The sequence below is a fragment of the Artibeus jamaicensis genome, unplaced genomic scaffold (assembly GCF_021234435.1).
Source record: "Artibeus jamaicensis isolate MK-2021 breed Jamaican fruit bat unplaced genomic scaffold, CSHL_Jam_final contig_465, whole genome shotgun sequence".
NCBI lineage: Eukaryota > Metazoa > Chordata > Mammalia > Chiroptera > Phyllostomidae > Artibeus > Artibeus jamaicensis.
In genome coordinates, this window is record NW_026521843.1 from 14199608 (window position 1) to 14217195 (window position 17588).

Consider the following 17588-nt stretch of genomic DNA (forward strand, 5'->3'; position numbering starts at 1 on the left):
CCATCTCGTTGAAGAGCTGTCTCAAAGGGGAGCTCCATCCTGTTCTGAGGGTTAGTTTGGGTTGTCACTGATGGGCAGGCTGGGGCCCAGGAGAAGACTTGTCAGGGCACGTAGGCTGGTCTCCCACGGGAAATGTGGGAGACCCAGCGTCACCAGCCCCGGGCCCGGGAGGGGTGAAGGTGAGCTCTCTGACCCTCCCCCGTGGTGGGGCCAGGGCAGGAGGGACGAGGCCCAGCCAAGCAGGCTCATTCCTGTTTGACATCAGAAGCAAGTGGATGGTCGGAAAAAGTGTGGGTGTGTGGAGTGGGGGCACGTGAGGAGGGCTGGCATCCCATCCGAGATAACGAGGAAGGAGCTATAAAGCAGAACTACATATCCAGAAAATAGACATGAAGTAGACAGATGGGAAAGAAAGATTCTTTAGCACTAGCCAGGGACAAAGCAAAACAAAACACCTCGAAAGAAAAACCTCAACATCAAACCGAAAGGCAGCCAGGGGAGGAGAGGAAAACAGGAGAGATAATGCTTGAGCTTGTTTAAATTCTTCCCAGAGGTAGCACGCAATACGAACTGAGAATCGGGTGAGCATGTCTGTGCCGGGATCCCCCGAGGACCTGCACTCTGAGTGATTAAAGGACCGGAGGGCCGGGCTGCGAGCTAGGGCCTTCCCGAGTGAAAATTAAGTGGTTCAGATGGTCGGGGGCGGGGGGCAGGGTTCCAACAGGCATGAAGTCACCGGGGCTGCGAGGCTCTCTGCCTGCGTTTGCCTAAAGCCTTGTTGGAGAGGATGCGGAAGGCAGTAAAATTAGTCATTGCAGAATTCCTGCATTTTAGGGCTGTTTCAAAATGCAGTAAAACCTCATTGCCTGAGGCCCTGGAGACTTAAGTGTGGTGGATATTGTCAAGCAGGATGAGTTCGATTTTACTTCTAGGTATTTTTTGGAAAAAAAGGATTTGCTGAAACAAATCAAACCAATCATACAGAAACAGCGTGAAGGCAGTAAGCATGTGTGAAAAGCCGCCTTTTAGGAGGATTTCTACCAACAGGGGCAGGGGTCACCCCAGTGACCCTGCAATACGCATTAGGACAGAGCCAGGGGACCATGGCCATCCCTTCCGGGTTATCAGTGGGGCTCATTGTTCTTTCAAGTTCATTTCCACTTAACATCTACTCTACTCAACGCCAGTCCCGTTGAAATTTCAGCTCTATTGTAAATGGCTTTCTGGAACAAACCACTCAAACTCGCCATAGCCAATAGCCTTTCTTGCCACAGTGAAGGTCAAGGAGAAGGCTGAGAGAAAGAAAATAGCCTGTTCTCGGTGGTGGAGAGGGTGTCGTGAATGGAGGGAGGACACTTGATGGAAGAACTGAACAGGATTCCCCCGCCCCTGTGCAGAGGCAGCTGCTCATGAGATAGCTGAGCCGTTCAATTTGGAATAAACTCCAGCCGTTAAATGCATTGGGAGAACAGATGCTGTGCTCACAGCTTTAGTAAGTGCCATGACTGGGGACACCCAAAAGGAAGGGCTCAGGAGTCCAAAGCTTAATAGAAGTAACTTGTGTGTCATCTGCTATTTTCAAATATTAGACTGCACCCACCCTCTGAAATGAAGGTGAGCTTAGCTCTTGCCTCATATGCAGAGTGGAGTGCTAAGCTTTCACAGAACGTGACTTAGGGGACAAAACATCCTGTCTGCAACAAGCAGCTCCCTCTCCCAGACAGGTTTCCTTGCTAGAGCCGGACCTTGAGCAAAGGCAGGTGTGTGGGGGTCAGGCTACTGGCCTGTGTGCATTCATTCATGCCCGCGTGCAAGAGGGTCGTCCACTCCCACTGTGTCAGCTCTCGGGAGCCGGTGCGGGTTGTGCAGAGAACTCACACACGGATGCTGACTGAAGAAGCATGTTACAATCCAGAAAGGGACTAGGTCAGCCATATAAAAAGCTACCAAATGAGGCAAAATTTGGTACTCGGCATGCGAAAGGTGTAAATGAAGTGAGAACACAGGAAGAGATGGAGTGGCCTCCACCTTGCAGATCATGAAGGTGCTGCAGAGGCGTGGGCATTTTCATGGGGAGACTGTTGGGCCTGGCTCTGCAGAGAGATTGGGCAGAAGGGAGGGGGAATGGGGCATCTGGGAGGGGAGAACAGTGTGAGCAAGATTTGCAAGAGTGGAGCATCGAATGGACTCAAGACAGTGGAGCGGGATGCAGAACAGGTGGGTTCTGATGGGGAAGGGAAAGTGAAAATGGAGCAGCCCACAGAAAGAAGCCACTGGGGCCGGGGTCCTGGGGTCCTGGGGTCCTGAGAGGGCACAGGTGGTGGTGGATTTAATGGAGAAGGGAAGGTCCCAAGGACAAGCTTCAGGGACACTGTGGTCCTGCCCAGGACCTGGTGCTGCGGCCTGTACCAGAGCCTTCCTCTTTCCCCAGTGGAAGCTAGGTATAGAGAGAAACACCCTGCTTGTCGCTCAGACCTGTCACTATGGTTCCTTGTTGCTATTCAAAATCAGCAGAACCTCACTGTCAGCCTTGGCTGGGACTGACTATGTGGAGGGTGGCTCAGCAAGCACCCCATTCCTAGAGGCAATGTTGTGACACCCCCAAATGTGCCTGCCTTCTGCTCCTCCACAGCAGCCAGGAGCGGCGGCCCTGTTGTTTTCTGTCTCCCCAGTTCAGATCAGCCTGTTCCTTCTGAAAGGCCAGCTACTCCCACCAGCCTAGGCAGCAGGGGCCAGGCATCCCCATGTGCATAGAAAAAGCCAGGCCCAGGCAGGTGCGGGGCCAGGCACTGCAGCTCAGGGCGGGAAGTGGGGAGCATGCTGACTACCCTCTGGGTCTAAGAGTCAATGGCTGCAAACTGGAACAATTACCCTGGACCAGCCCACATCCCAGAATCACAGTGAGATCAGCAAGAGGCAGTTTTTGTGCAAGTCTGAGTAAAGCGTCCCTCATAAGCACAAAGGGCCTTGGGATGGGGTGAGGCCCGATGGCCACACTGCTGAGTTCAAACCCCAGCTCTGCCACTTGCTGGTCGTGAGCTCTGGAAGAAGTGAACCTCTCTTTGCCTTAGTTAGCTCACCTAGAAAATGGAGGAGGTGCTGGTGCTGGCACCCTGGCGCACAGTTCATCACCCAGTAAGAAAAGGCTGTTATCCTCCTAATGAGTCCTTTGGATGGTTAAGCTATGTTTTAAATATAAAAATGGTCTCCTCTATTATGAATCACATTTTGTGGTATATTTTTAGTAGTATATAATCAGGAATAATTTTCTTCCTTATCTTACATAATATTTTTTAAGTTTCAGGTTTTTTTAGGTGTGGTTAGCTCTTTTTTTTTAACTACCAGTAGGTAAAATTTGTTTGCTGATCTTAAGTGCAAAACTCAATGAATTTTGATAAATGCACTATACCTGTGTAATTACCAGACAATCAAGATACTATTTTTAGTCAATCAAATCATATCAAATATTGTGATTCCTCCAACTGTCTTTTCTACTTTCCTATTGTTTTGGTGCTTCTAGATCCTTTGAGTGTCCACGTAAATTTTAAAATAATTTTCATTTTCTACAAAACAGTCTGATGTGACTTCTGTTAGGACTGTGTTCAGCCTATAGATCAATTTTTGCAGAACTGACATTTTAACAAGTCTGAGTCCTCCAATCCATCAACATCATATATTTTCTATATATTTGCATTTTTCATCTCTCTCGGCATTTCTTCTTTTCATGTGAAAGTCTTTCATGTCTTTAGTGAAATTTATTGCTAACTGTTTTATGCTACTGTAAGGGTAATTACTTTTTAATTTCTGTTTCCCAACTGGTTGGTTTCTATAGAAAAATGTGTTTTGTATATTAAGCTTATATCCTAAAACTTTGCTAAATCCATTCATTATTGTGGTAGGTTTTATGGAGATTCCTTAGAATTTTCTACATAACCCACTAGGTTGTGTGTGTGTGTGTGTGTGTGTGTGTGTGAAAAGAGGCCATTTGAGTTCTTTCTTTCCGATCTGTGTGAATCTTCCCCCCACCCCCACTGCCTTGTTGCAGTGGCGGGACCTGCGGTACAAGGTCAAATAGAGGTGGTGAGAGCAGACAACCCTGCCTTGCTTGTGTTCCTAATGTTCACGTTTCAGGGTTAAGTTTGTATTAGTTGGACACTTTTGTAGTTGTCCTTTATCAGACTGAGGAAGTTCTTTTCCATTCTTGTTTGCTGAGGCCTCTTATCGTGAACGGGCGTTGGGTTTTGTCAAATACTTTATGGGCATCTACTGGTGGTTTATCTCTCATATGGTGTTAATGTGGTGAAATACTTGGGTTGATTTTCCAGTTTTAAACTAGCCTTGCATTTCTAGGGTAAAACTCACTTGTCATGACAGCCTCTCCCTTTCATATTTTGCTATTCAATGAACTGATATCTTTTTTTTTTAATAAAAGAAGAAAGTTTTTTTTCTTTCTTTTTAGAGAGGGCGTAAGAAAGGGAGAGAAACATCAATGCTGGAGAGATAAATCAATCGGTTGCTTTTCTGAAGCCCCATCTGAGGACCTCGCCCGAAACCCAGGCGTGTGCCCTGACTGGGAATCCAAGCAGCGACCGTTCGGTCCTCGGGCCGGCACTCAGTCCCTGAGCCACACCAGCCAGGGTTCAGTGAACAAACATCTTTTTAAGGATTTTTACGTCTCTGTTCATGAGGGATATCAGGTCTTCCGTTTCTTTTTGTATAAGGTCTTTATCAGGTTTTGGTACCATAAAATGAGTTAGGAAGTGTTCTTCCTTTTCTAGTTTCTGAAAGTTTGTGTGAGGTGAGTATTATTCTCTTCCTTATGTGTTTTCTAGAAATTACCAGCGAGGGTACCTAGGCCTGGAAAGCCGTGTGTGATCATCAACCACCATCATCACTATCGCCACTGTTATTACAGATTTGATTTCTTTATAGATAATTGGGCTCTTCAGAATTTCTATTTCTTTTTGAGTTAGTTTTGGTAAGTTGTTGTTCAAGGGATTTGTCTGTTTCATCTGAGTTGTAGATATTTATTGAGAAAACGTTATTCATAATATTGCCTTATTTTTCTTTTAATTAACGATATCCCTTCTCTCATTTCTGATATTGACAATTTATGTTGTCTTGTTTTTTTTCCTTGCTCAGACTTGCTACATTTTACCTATTCAATTAATTTTTTTAAAGAACCAACTTTTGACTTTGTCAGTTTTCCCCATTATTTGTTTTTTATTTCTTTCCTATTATTCTTCCTGGATTTAATTTTTCAGTTTATATTTATGCGATATAATTCACAAACCAGAAAACTCAACCTTAATTCACCGCGCTCTAATTGCAGAATATTTTCATCGCCCAGAAGAGACCCCAAACTCGTTCCCTCCTCCCGGTCCCTGGCAACCACTAACTACTTTCCATCTCTACGGATTTGTCTGTTCTGGACACTTCACACGATGGCGTCGTAAGATATGTTGTCTTTTGTGTCTCACTTCCTCGGCGTAATGTTTTCAACACTTGGGTTTCATTTGCTCTTCTTCGAGTAGTTTTGTAAGGCAGTTTCTAGGTCATTGGTTTTAGACATTTTTCTTTCCTGCTGTATTTAAAACTATAAATATTGATATGTTGTATTTTGTCATGTAGTTAGAAATATTTTGTAATTTCTCTTCATTTTTTGTCTTTGACTATAGGTTATTTAGAAGGGTATTTTTTATGTCCAAATATTTGGAGCTTCGTAAAATCTCTTGTTGTTATTAATTTCTTATTGGAGTCTAGTGTGGCCAGAGGGCATCCTCTGTAACATGTCAGTCTTTTGAAATGTATTGAGCTTTGTTTAATTGCTTAGCACATGGTCTGCCTTCACGAGTGTTCCATGTGCATTTGAGAAGAATAAGTACTTTTCCGTTCAGAGGCTTAAATGTTCTAGAAATGCCGCTCAGGTCAAGGTGGTTGATGGTGCTGTCAACTCTCCTGTATCCCTAGTGATTTTCTTGCCTGATAGTTTGTGATGGTCTCTTCTAACAACACCTCTGCCCCTATGAAGAACACACACTCAATTTTACAGTGACAGGAAAATGGAGAAATTTAATTCAGAAAGAGTTTTCCAGGAAAGCTGCTATTCTTTAAGTTCTTAAATAGTGTGCTCTCAGAAAATCACCAGCATTTTCAGCCCTTTCCGCCATTCCTCAGCTAGATGGAGGCGCCATCCACCTCTAACCCTTTACTTTCCATGAATCTTATTCAAATATCATTCTACCCCCTCTCATTTGTCTCCACACCCCCCATCCTGTCAGGACAATGCTAGCCACACACTCAGCAACTGCTGGCCGCAGGCGTGCCCATGGCTGGGACAGATGGAGGAGCGTGAGGTCCCAGTGGCCCACAGGCTGTGGAGAGGACCTGTGCCAGGCACTGGGGACATAATGAGGCATGATGGGAGGGTGACTCTTTTCATATACCCAAATGGGGTAAGATAGAACTAGTGTTCAAACTGCAGTCCTGAGTTTATTTTGAGCTTGGGCTTAAAAAAAACCCAAACAATTAGTGAAAACTGACCTCCAACTAAGCCAATGAGCCTTTCTGCTTTGAAAAACGGGAGAGTAGAAACAAAGACTATTGGGCCAGCGTCCAGCGAGTGGAGCAGCTCAGGCAGGAAGCAGATGAGGGCCGAAGGTAGAGGCAAGCAGGTGTTCTTCTCTGCCTCGGGAGACCTTCTGGGACTGTCAGCGAGGGAAAGGGGCGGCTGCCTGCAGCTGCCTGGGCCTGGGCCTCCGCAGGGGCCCGGATGCTAACTGCACAGCTGCACCTGCCACACCTGCAGGCCGTGCTCCTTCCTGTCACTTCCCTTTCGGGTCTGTCCTGGGCCGGGCACTCTGCTGGCCTCGGGGAGCCGGCCGGGTGCCTGCCCTGGAGAAGCCTGCCTGAATGGTAATGACTCCCGGCGTTTTCACCCCATCTCTCTGGCAGACTTTGGGGTATCAACAACAAGTGGGAGTCCAGAGAAGGATCAAGCAAGGCTGTCTTCTGCTACCCCACAAATCTCGGAGTCCATGGGGTCATAATCTACTCTATCCCTGCCTCTCTAGAAGGCTGGCAGCACGAGGAGTCCTGGGATAATTAGCATAATCCTCATCCTCACATTTCCACAGCGATTTACAGTTTGTAAAGTGGTTCACTATTTCACCTTTCTCATTTGACCCCAAGCAGCCCTGTAAGAGCTTCGATCACAGTCAGCTCTCCCAGACTGAGTTCGCTTGACACTCGAACTCCCAAACCACTGGGCTCCGGCCACTTTCCTCACTGTAAGAGCCTCATTTGGGGCTTGCTGGGGGACGTTTTCGCGAGGACGAGCCACCAGCAAAGTCATCCACTTTATACTTCCCGCCCCAGCCTGCTCTTTCTTGCCTGCTCCTGGCTCCGCTGGTGGCCTCACCATCCACCCAAGTGACCGAGTACAAACTCCAGGGGCACCCACGTCTTGTCCTCCCGCTCACTTCCAATTCCCAGAGCCGCTACCCCCTTTCTGAACCCATGTCGGGCCTTCTCTCCAAACTCACAGTCTTGCCCGTTGAGGCACAGCCCTCAGCCCCCACCGCTGCCCCTCTCCCTCCCTGGGCTCTGGTCTGTGGCAGTCCTGACTTCCAGAGTGTTCTTTCCAAAACCTGCCATCCTATTCTCTGGCTAAGAGCTCTGGGACTCCCATCCACTTACAAAGCAACGTTAAACTGCAGTGTGACAGTGAGACCCCCTGTGTTTGGACCCCAGCCCCCCGGAACTGCAGCAAGCACTCCCCAACCCCCAAACACAGCCCCACATCTGTGCTGACATTGACCCCCTGCCCGGGATGGGACCTCTTGGGGATCTTGTCCCTGCTAAGATGCTATTCTCTCGAGGGCCAGCTTTAACACCAGCCTCTTCCCCCTCAGTAAAACCTCCTCCCTGGGCCCTCTGTAACTTCTCCAGCTTCATCTGTTGGCCCCAGGTGGTCAACTTTGAGCACCGAGGCCGTGGCCCGCTCCCACCTCGGGTCACAGGTGCTTTCCTGCCATCTTTCCTAACCTCTGACTCACGTTCTCAGGCAGCTTCTCAGCCTCACACCGCCTTGCACCTGTACCTCCCTTTCCAGAATATTCATCACACTTAGAGACTTATTCAATGACTAGCCTCCCCTTAAGGGCAAGGACTTGTCGGTCTCATTCTCTGTCGTCACCCCACCTCTAGAATCGCATCTGGCACTGAGCTGGCCCTCGATGAATATCATCGGCGGGATGAGTGACAGAGCAGCGAATGGATGAGTCCACACTGGTTTTACAAAACACATTAAAATGGAGCTTTCAGTGAATTGGAAAACAACTTATGACAGTGATGAGACAATTAGAAATTTGATCATCGATTATTTGATAGTATTATGCAAAACTTAATTTTTTAGGAGTAACATAATATGTGGATTTTTGTGTTTTGAGTCTTGGTCTTTTATAACTATGTACTGAATATTTACAGATGAAATGCTATGGTGTTTGGTATTTGCTTTTGAATAATTCAGGGGGGTGGGAGCAGGATGGGGACCAAGGAAACGAGACTGGCCATGAGTCGGTGGTCAAGGCCGTGTGGGGAGGACGCGAGGCCATCAACACTATTCTCTGCTCTTGTACATACCTGAGGTTTTCCGGTATGAAAAGTTAATAATTTTTAAAAATGAATGAGACCAGGGATGGGAGAAGGTGGGAGGAATACAGACTTTGTGTTCCCGGGAATGGTGGATAAGATAAACAAGGCTTTGCAACTCAGGGAAGTGATTTGCAAGTCTGTTTTTGAGCGAGTTTCCAGCAGCCTTTTTGCCAAAGGCCTTTGTAGCAGGAGACAGTACATGGTCATTTCCATATCAAAAGAGCGCCCTGTCTCACAAAGCAGAAGCCTGGAGAATTTTCATCAGTTCTGCCTGCTTTCCCGGGTCAGCATGGGATGGCTCGGGGTGCGAGGGGGACATTCGCCCATGGGGTTCAGGCAGAGAAAGTCCCCTGGGTGGCCAGAGGCCTGCGTGCGCTGGGAAAGGTAGAGCAGGCGGGGTACGACCCTCGGATAAACGGCAAAAGCACAGAGCTGTGTCCACAGCCAGCGGAGGCTGTCCCGAAGGCCCCCTTTCTGCAGCCTTCGGTGGGCCAGCACCCTCCCACATCCTCCCAGAGAGGAGGTGCTGGGACGGCCCGAGTGCACACAGGCCCAGGCACCCCAGGGGCATCTCAGGCCCCGGGGTACTGAGCTGCTCTGCCTCCTTCTCCAGGGATGGGGGACACGTCTTCATCTAGAAGTCACATAAGCATCAAGAGGGAGAGCTCCCCCATTTTAATGGGGGAAGCAGATCTAATCTGGAGTCTGAAATGGTCCTTGCAGCCAGAAGTAAGGGGACCCCTGTCCCCAGTGCCTAGCTGGGGCCCAGCTTCTTCCCAGCACTCAGTCGCCCCTGGCCCCATGCTCCTCTCCCAGCTCATCTCCCTCCACCACGTCCTGCAGCCGCTGCTCCAGACAATCCTGGTGGCTTCCCGTCACTATACTTATCTGAGATTGTCCTCTGGCCTCTGGTCCCCTCAGTCCCTCACCCAGATGGCCTCACCTCCCCACCACAGCCCCTCCTCAGCCCTCCTTCTGCACTGCTCCCTGTGTAAGCAGTTATTCAAGACCCAGCTTAAGTGCGCCCCCCGCCCCATACCTCGCCTCTGCCCCCTAATGAAGCCTTCCCTGGTGCCTGCAGCTGGGACTGAGCCACGGCCCTCTGAGCAGGTTGCAGTGTATGTACGCCCTCCAGGTCTGGAAACGCCTCTTCTCCTCTATCAGGCGTGAGTCCCTGTCTTGCCTTTAAGTCCCGCCCTATACCCCGTACACAGGACTGCTCAGAAAGTGCACCTTCAGTGACAGGGTGGGGCCACATGCGGCCCCTCTTGCTTCGGACCTGTGGGCCAGAGCCAGACTTTGGCTAGAGGATGAGCTCAGCATCTCTCTGGGGTGCTGGAAAGTCCTCTGGGCTGGGAGGCCAGTGGAGGGAGCATGGGCCAGAGTTCTTTTTTTTTTTTTAATTGATTTTATTTATTTATCTTTAGAGGGGAAGGGAAGAGAGAGGGAGAGAAACATAGTGTTATCGCCTACATTGAACCACAAGTCTCGCAGGGGCCAGAGTTCTGATTCTTGTCTCCTAGGGCCTCCTCCAATCCCTAATGCCCCTGGGATAGAAACGATGAGGGGTCACAGGTGGGGAACTGAGCCAGAGAGTGCCAGTGCCAGAGTAGAAGGAGAATTTAAACCCACTAGCGAGTGAATACCCCTAAAACAGAAGCCGTTTGGTGTTCATTTTGGAGAGCAGGCCCTGTGCTCTGCAGGGGCTTGGCAGAATAGCTAAGATCAGATGCCTGAGTTGAAGGTGCTCAGGTGCGAGGGCAGCAGGCAGGGCTGGGGTCTCTCTAAAGCACAAAGTGCCCCGGCTGGTCTGTGGGAGGAGTGTGCACACAGTACTGCAGGGGAGGGGGAGGCTTCACAGGGGAGGTGACGTCGGAGCCTTGAAGGATGAACAAAATTAGTGGAAGTTTTCAAGGTGGAGGGTCAGCGGGGGGTGGGGCTGGGGGGGGGGGGGGCTATACCAGGCAGAGGAAATACGAGGTCTCAAGGCAGGAAGTTCAGTGTGGTGGGAACACAGTGGGGTGGGGTGGGGAGAGGAGGGGACACGGGGTGACAAGGGTGACCTACGTGCAGATCGGACCCGCAGCGCCCGACTCACACACCAAATCCCCAAACTCAGGTTGTCGGCCAGAAAGCCCAGGGACAGAACAGAAAGGGAGACCAGGGGTCTGGCCCACTGAGCCTGTCCCTGGTTTCCTGACAGCCCAGGTACCGCTCAGGTGCGGATGGGGCTGGACACTGGCCAGAAGGCCGGGCTGGAGGCCCCTTCCCACATTGTGTTCCGTGGCTCTGACAGGTGCTGAGGATCATTTCGGGAGCTGACAAAAGGCTGACCCTAAACTAAAACGGCCTCCCTTTTGAGGTCAGGAGGGCTCCTTCCCAGGCAGTTGCATCTGATTCTGGCTACAGGCCCCTCCCTGTGTTTAAAGCAGATCTTTGTCTCGTTTTGTCCATGGGAAGCTGAGGCCCTGAGGCCTCGTGGGCATGCGTGTATGGCCGGGACCCGGGTCCGGGCCTTCTGGTGTCTATCTGACCCTGCAGGACAGGAGCTGTGTTTTCTTCACTCCAGGGTTTTAGGCCTGTCCACAGACATCAGCATGTTCCGTGAATGAATGAATGAATGAATGAATGAATGAATGAATGAACGAACAAGGGCAGGACCAGGTTAAGAGTGGCTGTCAGTGCAGACAGAGCTAAGAGCTAGGCACCAAGCTGGTAGTGAGCACCCAGGGTGGCGTGGCTGGTTGACCTGGGTGGTGGGAAAAAAGGGGTGGCCAGGGACAATGCCGGTGCATGCCCAGTCCCCACAGGACAGTCTGCCCCAAGAACTGGAATGTTCACCTTATGGACACATTGTCCACTTCAGTGTTCTCTCCTCAGACCCCTCTGCTTCCCTGAAGCAGCCTGGCATCATGATGTCCACACTACGGATGAGGAAACTGAGGGTCAGAGAGGCAAAGAAAGTGGCCGAACCCCCTGAGGACCAGGCTTCGGGCCCCGTGTCCAGCGCTTTCTCCAGCAGGACCTCACAGGGCTGCTCCCTAAGCAGCCTGGGTGGCCGAGCACAGAAAGTCAGGCTGCATTTCATGCAGCTCGTTGTGGTCCGCCGGGCACTCGCAACAGGCAGAACCCACTGGGGACTCCCTCGCTCATGACACCAGGAGAACCTCTCACTGCCTGCCACCTTGTCACTTTGCTCGGACACTGGCAGCTGCGGTGCCAGGTGCCTTGGACCATTCTCGAGTGGATTGGTTCCCTCCGCATTATTCTAAGTGTTCGTCTCTGATTGTCTATTGCTGTCAATAGTTCTGGCTACAGCAGGTGAATGGCTGAGGCATCGCTGGCGTTTATAAAGGAATATTTCTGGAAACCTGCTCGCCATCTGCGTATTCTTGCTGCCCAGGCCCTTCCACAGAGCTCTGCTTCTGGCCACCTGCTGCAGACATGGAGCTTGGAAGTGGGTTTCTCCACTAGTGCCCAGGTTGCAGGGAGGCCAATTCCTGTGTGGTTGTTGAGGCTGGAGGGCCAGCCCCACCGCTCAAAGAGAAAGGTGGGCATCGGGTAGACAGGGCACTCAGCCTGGTGGACCAGGGGGAGACAGAGGGGCTTGTAGGGCTGGGGTGAGGCCTTGTGAGCTGGAGCCACCATGCCTCAGCCCATCTGCTAATAAACCCCATGCAGGTCTCTTCACCACCAGCCCGGAACGGGACTGGCTTGTGCGGCTTGGGGCTGCCCTGCCGTAGGTGTAACAACATAGCAACCTGTAGCTAAACGACCAGATACTGCGCTGTCTGCCCTACACATGGACACATTTCACAGATGAAAGGACACACTTGCTTTTTCTGAAGCCAGCTGGGCCGGCAGGTGGCATGCAGAGCGTCCGAGGTGCTGCAGAGAAAGCAGCTGCGGGGATGCTGTGGGAAGCAGCAGGCAGCCCAGCGCCCTCCTACCCCTCCCCATCCCTGGCTGTCCTTGTGCACAAAAGGCTGCAGTGTGGGCTGCCCAGGGCCCCCTGCCCAGTGCCGGCCTGACCGAGAGGGTGATGTGGGCAGGGGCTGCTGGGGGAGGGGCAGGAGGGGTCTGGGAAGGCTACCACGTGGTCTCACCTTTCTCCCCGGGCACAGGTGCTCATGTGTGTGGGGCCTGCCCGATCCTCACTTCCTTCTTTAACCCTGTGATTCTCTCTCCGCTCTTCCCCCACACCCCCATCCTCATCTTCCCATCCCACCCTCAGACCAGTATCTGCGGAGAAAGCCATGCACAGAGAGGAGTACCCTGGCCTTTTGTCAAAGGCTACCTGACATGGCCCTGGCCCAGAGGGCTGGGCTGTGGCCAAGCAGAGGCACAGGTGAATAAAAGGCAGAAGTGAGCCCGGCCTGGCCTTCAGGGGCTGCTCGCTGTCCTGGGACGAAGGCAGCCTCACCTCTGCGGCTCTGCCTGTCTTGCCCACCTCAGTTCCCACAGCCACTCTGGGCTCCGGCCTCGTGGAGCCGGTCTGTTCCCGCACATCGGCTCCCCTCCCAGGCTTAGGCATCCTGTCCCCTCTGCCTGCTGTCTTCGCCTCCTCGCTTTGCTCTCTTCTGTTGGTCCCTCCGGTTTCAGCCGAGGTGTCACCTCCTCCTGGAAGCCTTCCCTGACCACTAACCTGGGTCAGGGTGCTGCTTCTGTACCTTGCATGCTGCACTCGTCCCATGCTTGTTGTGTCACATGACTGTCCTATTTGTCTGCCCCCTGACCCTACCCCACTGGATGTGGGCTCCCTGAGAGCAGGTCATACTCGGCCCCCAGCCTTGGCACGTAGATGACAATATTTGATCGCTGGATGCACGAGTGAGAAGGAAGACAGAAAGAACTGACAGAGGGGAGACGAGGGGGATTCACAGGGGTTCTTCTCGTGGACAGACCTGCAGAATCCCTGTCCTACCGGGGCCCACAGAGCTCCTGGCTACCTGTTTCCTAGGAGCCACACCGGGTCTTCCAGCCTGCAAACCCTACCCCCGCCCTGTGCCCAAGGAAACCAACCTTCTAGAGGGAGAGAAAGAAGAGGAGGCCTGGGAGAGCTCTGCAGGGCCAGGCCCCCCTGCCCTGGGTCCTCCTGAGCCCAGGGGTGGGATCCTCACTTCTGCTTCCCCAGGACCCCCTGCAGTCGGAGGGCTGGGCAGGGCGCCTTGGTTGGCAAGCACAGGAGGAGGCAGACACAGATGAAGACATGGAAACATGGGAGGCACTGATTTTCCGGAAATCACAATGGCCATTCGGGCTAGGGGCAGGGGGCAGGAGAACCCTCTGTGCCCCAGCCCCACCAGAACTTTCCCCATCCATCCTCCCCAGAAGAGCTGAGGTCCTCCTAAGACAGGGGCTCCCCTACCTCGGAAAGTCACTTTGGCGATCCTGTCTCCCCTGCCCCGAAGCTCCGAGACCGTCTTGAGGTGGACGAGCAGGGCCATGCTGGTGTGGAGAGTCCGGGGGGCACTGCCAGGCGGGAGCAGCCGGAGAAGAGCGAGCCCGGAGCCGGGGAGCGTGGCTCACACGCCTCCCTCCGCTCTGCCGCTGCCTCCTCCCTCCCAGCCCCCTCCGATGCTGCCCACAGAGACCAAGGCAACCGAGCAGAGCTGCTCCTTCCAGCGACTCCACTCACGGAGACTCACAGCCCTGCCAGCCCCCGCCCCTCCAAGTTGTCAGCCCAGCGTGTATCTCTGTGTGTGTGTGCACCCAGCGTGCAGCCTGGGAATGCAGACGGGGTCGGAATTCATTATTCAGCAGCTGCCTGCTCCCAGATAAAGCCCTGTCCAGCTTCGGGTGTCTTCTCTTAGTTCCTGGAGCACAGCTTCCTGCCATGCTCTGAGAAGGGCTCTGCCTTCCCTGTTAGGCAAGCTCTTCTGCCACCAGGAGTGGGCATGGATGTGAAAGGGGTGGGCATGGCTGGGGGAAGAAGGAACTTCATGATCTGCATGCACAGGGAGCTGGGAGGCTGCACCTGTGTTTCAGGGTGACCCTTGCCACCTCCCCCACCATCAAGTTGGCCACCAGGGCCACCGGTGCCCATGAGGCTCATGGAGCCTGAGGGGTCAGTTCTGGCTTCTATGAGTGGGTCAAATTGTACCACATAGAAATCTTAATCCAGGGCTCCCCAGTGGAAAATCAGTATCTACCAGACGACATCCAGTCCTGAACCCTTGGCCCCGGGATCGTTGGACCTAGCGGGTGGAGGTGCTGCTGGACCCAGGCTAAGCTGGTTGCAGATGTCCAACTATGAAGACTTCAGAAGCTTGTGCTCTATGAAGGGCAATGCTAAGGTCTAGGGCACTGACCCACTGACTGAGCCCCGTCCTGGGGGCCTGGGGATGCAGATACTGGGGCTGGTGAGATGGGCCGGAGCAGATGCTGGGGGTGGGGGGAGAATTTCCAAGAACCAAAGAAGAACTGCCCCCTCCTTTCTTCCAGCAATTTGCCCAAGGAAGGGCTCATGGGGAAAGGGGCCCTGGGGACTGGGGTCCTGGAAACTGGAACCTTTGCAGGGCCAGCTGCACCCTTGTTCTTTAGCGTTTTCTCTGCACAAAATGCTGCCAGCCTACCCTGCCTTCTCACCAGGACTCACTCAACTGGCACCCACTCCTGGAAATGCCTCCGGGTCTGCATCCGTATCCAGGCTTCACCAGGGTCCCTGTGCAGCCTCTGCCCCTCTCACCTGACCCCTTAATCGGGCTGCTTCGTTATCCTCTCTCCACTGACTGGGAGACCCTGGGCCCTGCATCATTTACCCCCAGGGCCTGGCATAGTATCCGGTGTACAGCAGGATGCCCAGTGAATGTTGGCAAGATAAGAGAGCTATCAATGTGGTGATTTATGTGGAACAAGTTCAAGATTAAAAGAGAGAAATATTAAATTTTCACAGCATGCTAACAAGCTGATTACTCCCTCTGAATTCTATAGTCCAGTCCTGTAGGATGCCACAAGAACTTCCTTCCCTCCTTCTAGATGCTTCTTTGCTACTTTGCCTTGTTATTCTTTTTCTATTTATATTCTATTTTCTTCTCTCTCACTTCTTCCTCATTTCCTGCTCTCCTTTTTCACTTTTACCTGTGTTGAATCAAAGAATATTTTAGTATATTGCATTTACCAAATACAAATGAATGTCTAAAAATTTTTTTAAAGAGATAAATTTAATATCCTCTAAAATTTTTTATTTTTAATCATATTTTATTGATTATGCTATTACAGTTGTCCTGATTTTTCCCCCTGTACACAGCGCTCCCTCAGACAACCCCGCACCATCATTCCTGTCCCTGGGTCATGTGTATAAGTTCTTTGGGTACCTCACTTCCCACACTGCACTTTACATCCCCATGGCTATTCTATAACTATCTATTTGTACTTCTTAATCCCCTCACCTCTTCACTCATTCCCCCCCACACCCTCTCCTACCAGGCAACCATGAAACCACTCTTGGTATCCATGATTCTGTTTCTGTTCTTCTTGTCTGCTTAGTTTGTTTATTAGATTCAATTGTTGATAGGTAAGTATTTATTGCCATTTTATTGATCATAGTTTGGATTTTCTTCTTTTTCTTAAATAAGTCCCCTTAACATTTCATTTAATAATGGTTTGGTGATGATGAACTCCTTTAGTTTTTTCTTGTCTGGAAAGCTCTTTATCTACTCTCTGATGCTAAATGAAAGCTTTGCTGGGTGGAGGAATCTTGGCTGTAAGCCTCTGCTTTTCATGACTTTGCATATTCTTTGCCAATCCCTTCTAGCCTACAAAGTTTCTTTTGAGAAAGCAGCTAAGAGTCTTATGGGAACTCCTCTGCAGGTAACTTCTTTCCTCTTGCTGCTTTTAAGAGTCTCTCTTTCTCTTTAACCTTTGGCATTTTAATTATGATGTGTCTTGGAGTGGGCCTGTTTGCATCTATCATAATTGGGAATCTGTTCTTTTTGGACTTGCATGTTTATTTCCTTCACCAAATTAGGGACGTTTTCTCTCATTATTTTTTCAAATACATTTCCAATTTCTTGCTCTTTCTCTTATCCTTCTGGCACTCCTATGGTGCAAATGTTGGACTTCTTGACGTTGTCCCAGAGGCTGATTGTGTTATACTCATTTGGGGGGGATTCTTTTCTCTTCTTGTTTGTTTTTTGCTTCCTTATGTTCCGTGTCACTGATTTGATTCTAGGCTTTATCCACTCTGTTGTTGTTTCCCTATAAATTGTTCTTTATTTCAGTTAGTGTATCCTTCATTTCTGACTGGATATTTTTATATTGTTGAGGTCCTTACTACATTCCTTGAGCATCTTTATAACCAGTGTTCCGAACTCTGCACCTGATAGATTGCTTATCCCCATTTCATTTAGTTCTTTTTTGGGAGTTTTGATTGGTTCTTTCATTTGGGCCATGTTTCTTTGTCTCCTCATTTTGGCAGCCTCCCTGTGTTTGTTTCTATGTACCAGGTGGAGCTGCTTTGACTCCCTGTCTTGGTAGTGTGGCCTAATGTAGTAGGTGTCCTATAGGGGCCAGGGGCACAACCTCCCCTATCACCCAAGCTGGGTACTCTAGGGTGTGCCCCTCATGTAGGCTGAGTATACCCTTCTCTTGTAGTTGACCCTGGGTTGCTGTTGGCAGATCAATGGGAGGGATTTACCCAAGACAGTCAGGTGCAAGGATTGGTTGTGATCATATACTACCAACCTCTGCCCTCTGTGGAGGATCAGCTGTGCAGGGACAGGGTGGTGGTGTTCTGACATGGTCTGTAGCTGTCTACTGGGTGCACTGGCCCTGGGGTTTCCGAGGTGGTGCAGACCAAGGTCAGCCCCCACCTGTGTTTTGCCCAGGGCCACCCTACCTGAGTTATAAAGTGATCTGAGGTGTTTGCTATTTGTGCTGGGCTTGGAGATTCCCAGGCAAAGCCAGTCTGTGAATCTAGGCTGCCTGCTGTT

The 17588-nt window shown here is 50.9% G+C and overlaps 1 protein-coding gene across 5 annotated transcripts in view; it reads right to left on the bottom strand.

The window, feature by feature from the left end:
• Positions 1 to 14102, bottom strand: part of OTOF (otoferlin) — an 80845-nt gene extending 66743 nt beyond the window's left edge. For all 5 annotated transcript variants that reach the window (XM_037146773.2, XM_037146774.2, XM_037146775.2 and 2 more), the window contains exon 1: positions 14024 to 14102. In XM_037146773.2, the coding sequence (XP_037002668.2) occupies positions 14024 to 14102 (79 nt within the window). The remainder of the gene's footprint in view (positions 1 to 14023) is intronic.
• Between the last annotated feature and the right edge of the window lie 3486 nt (positions 14103 to 17588).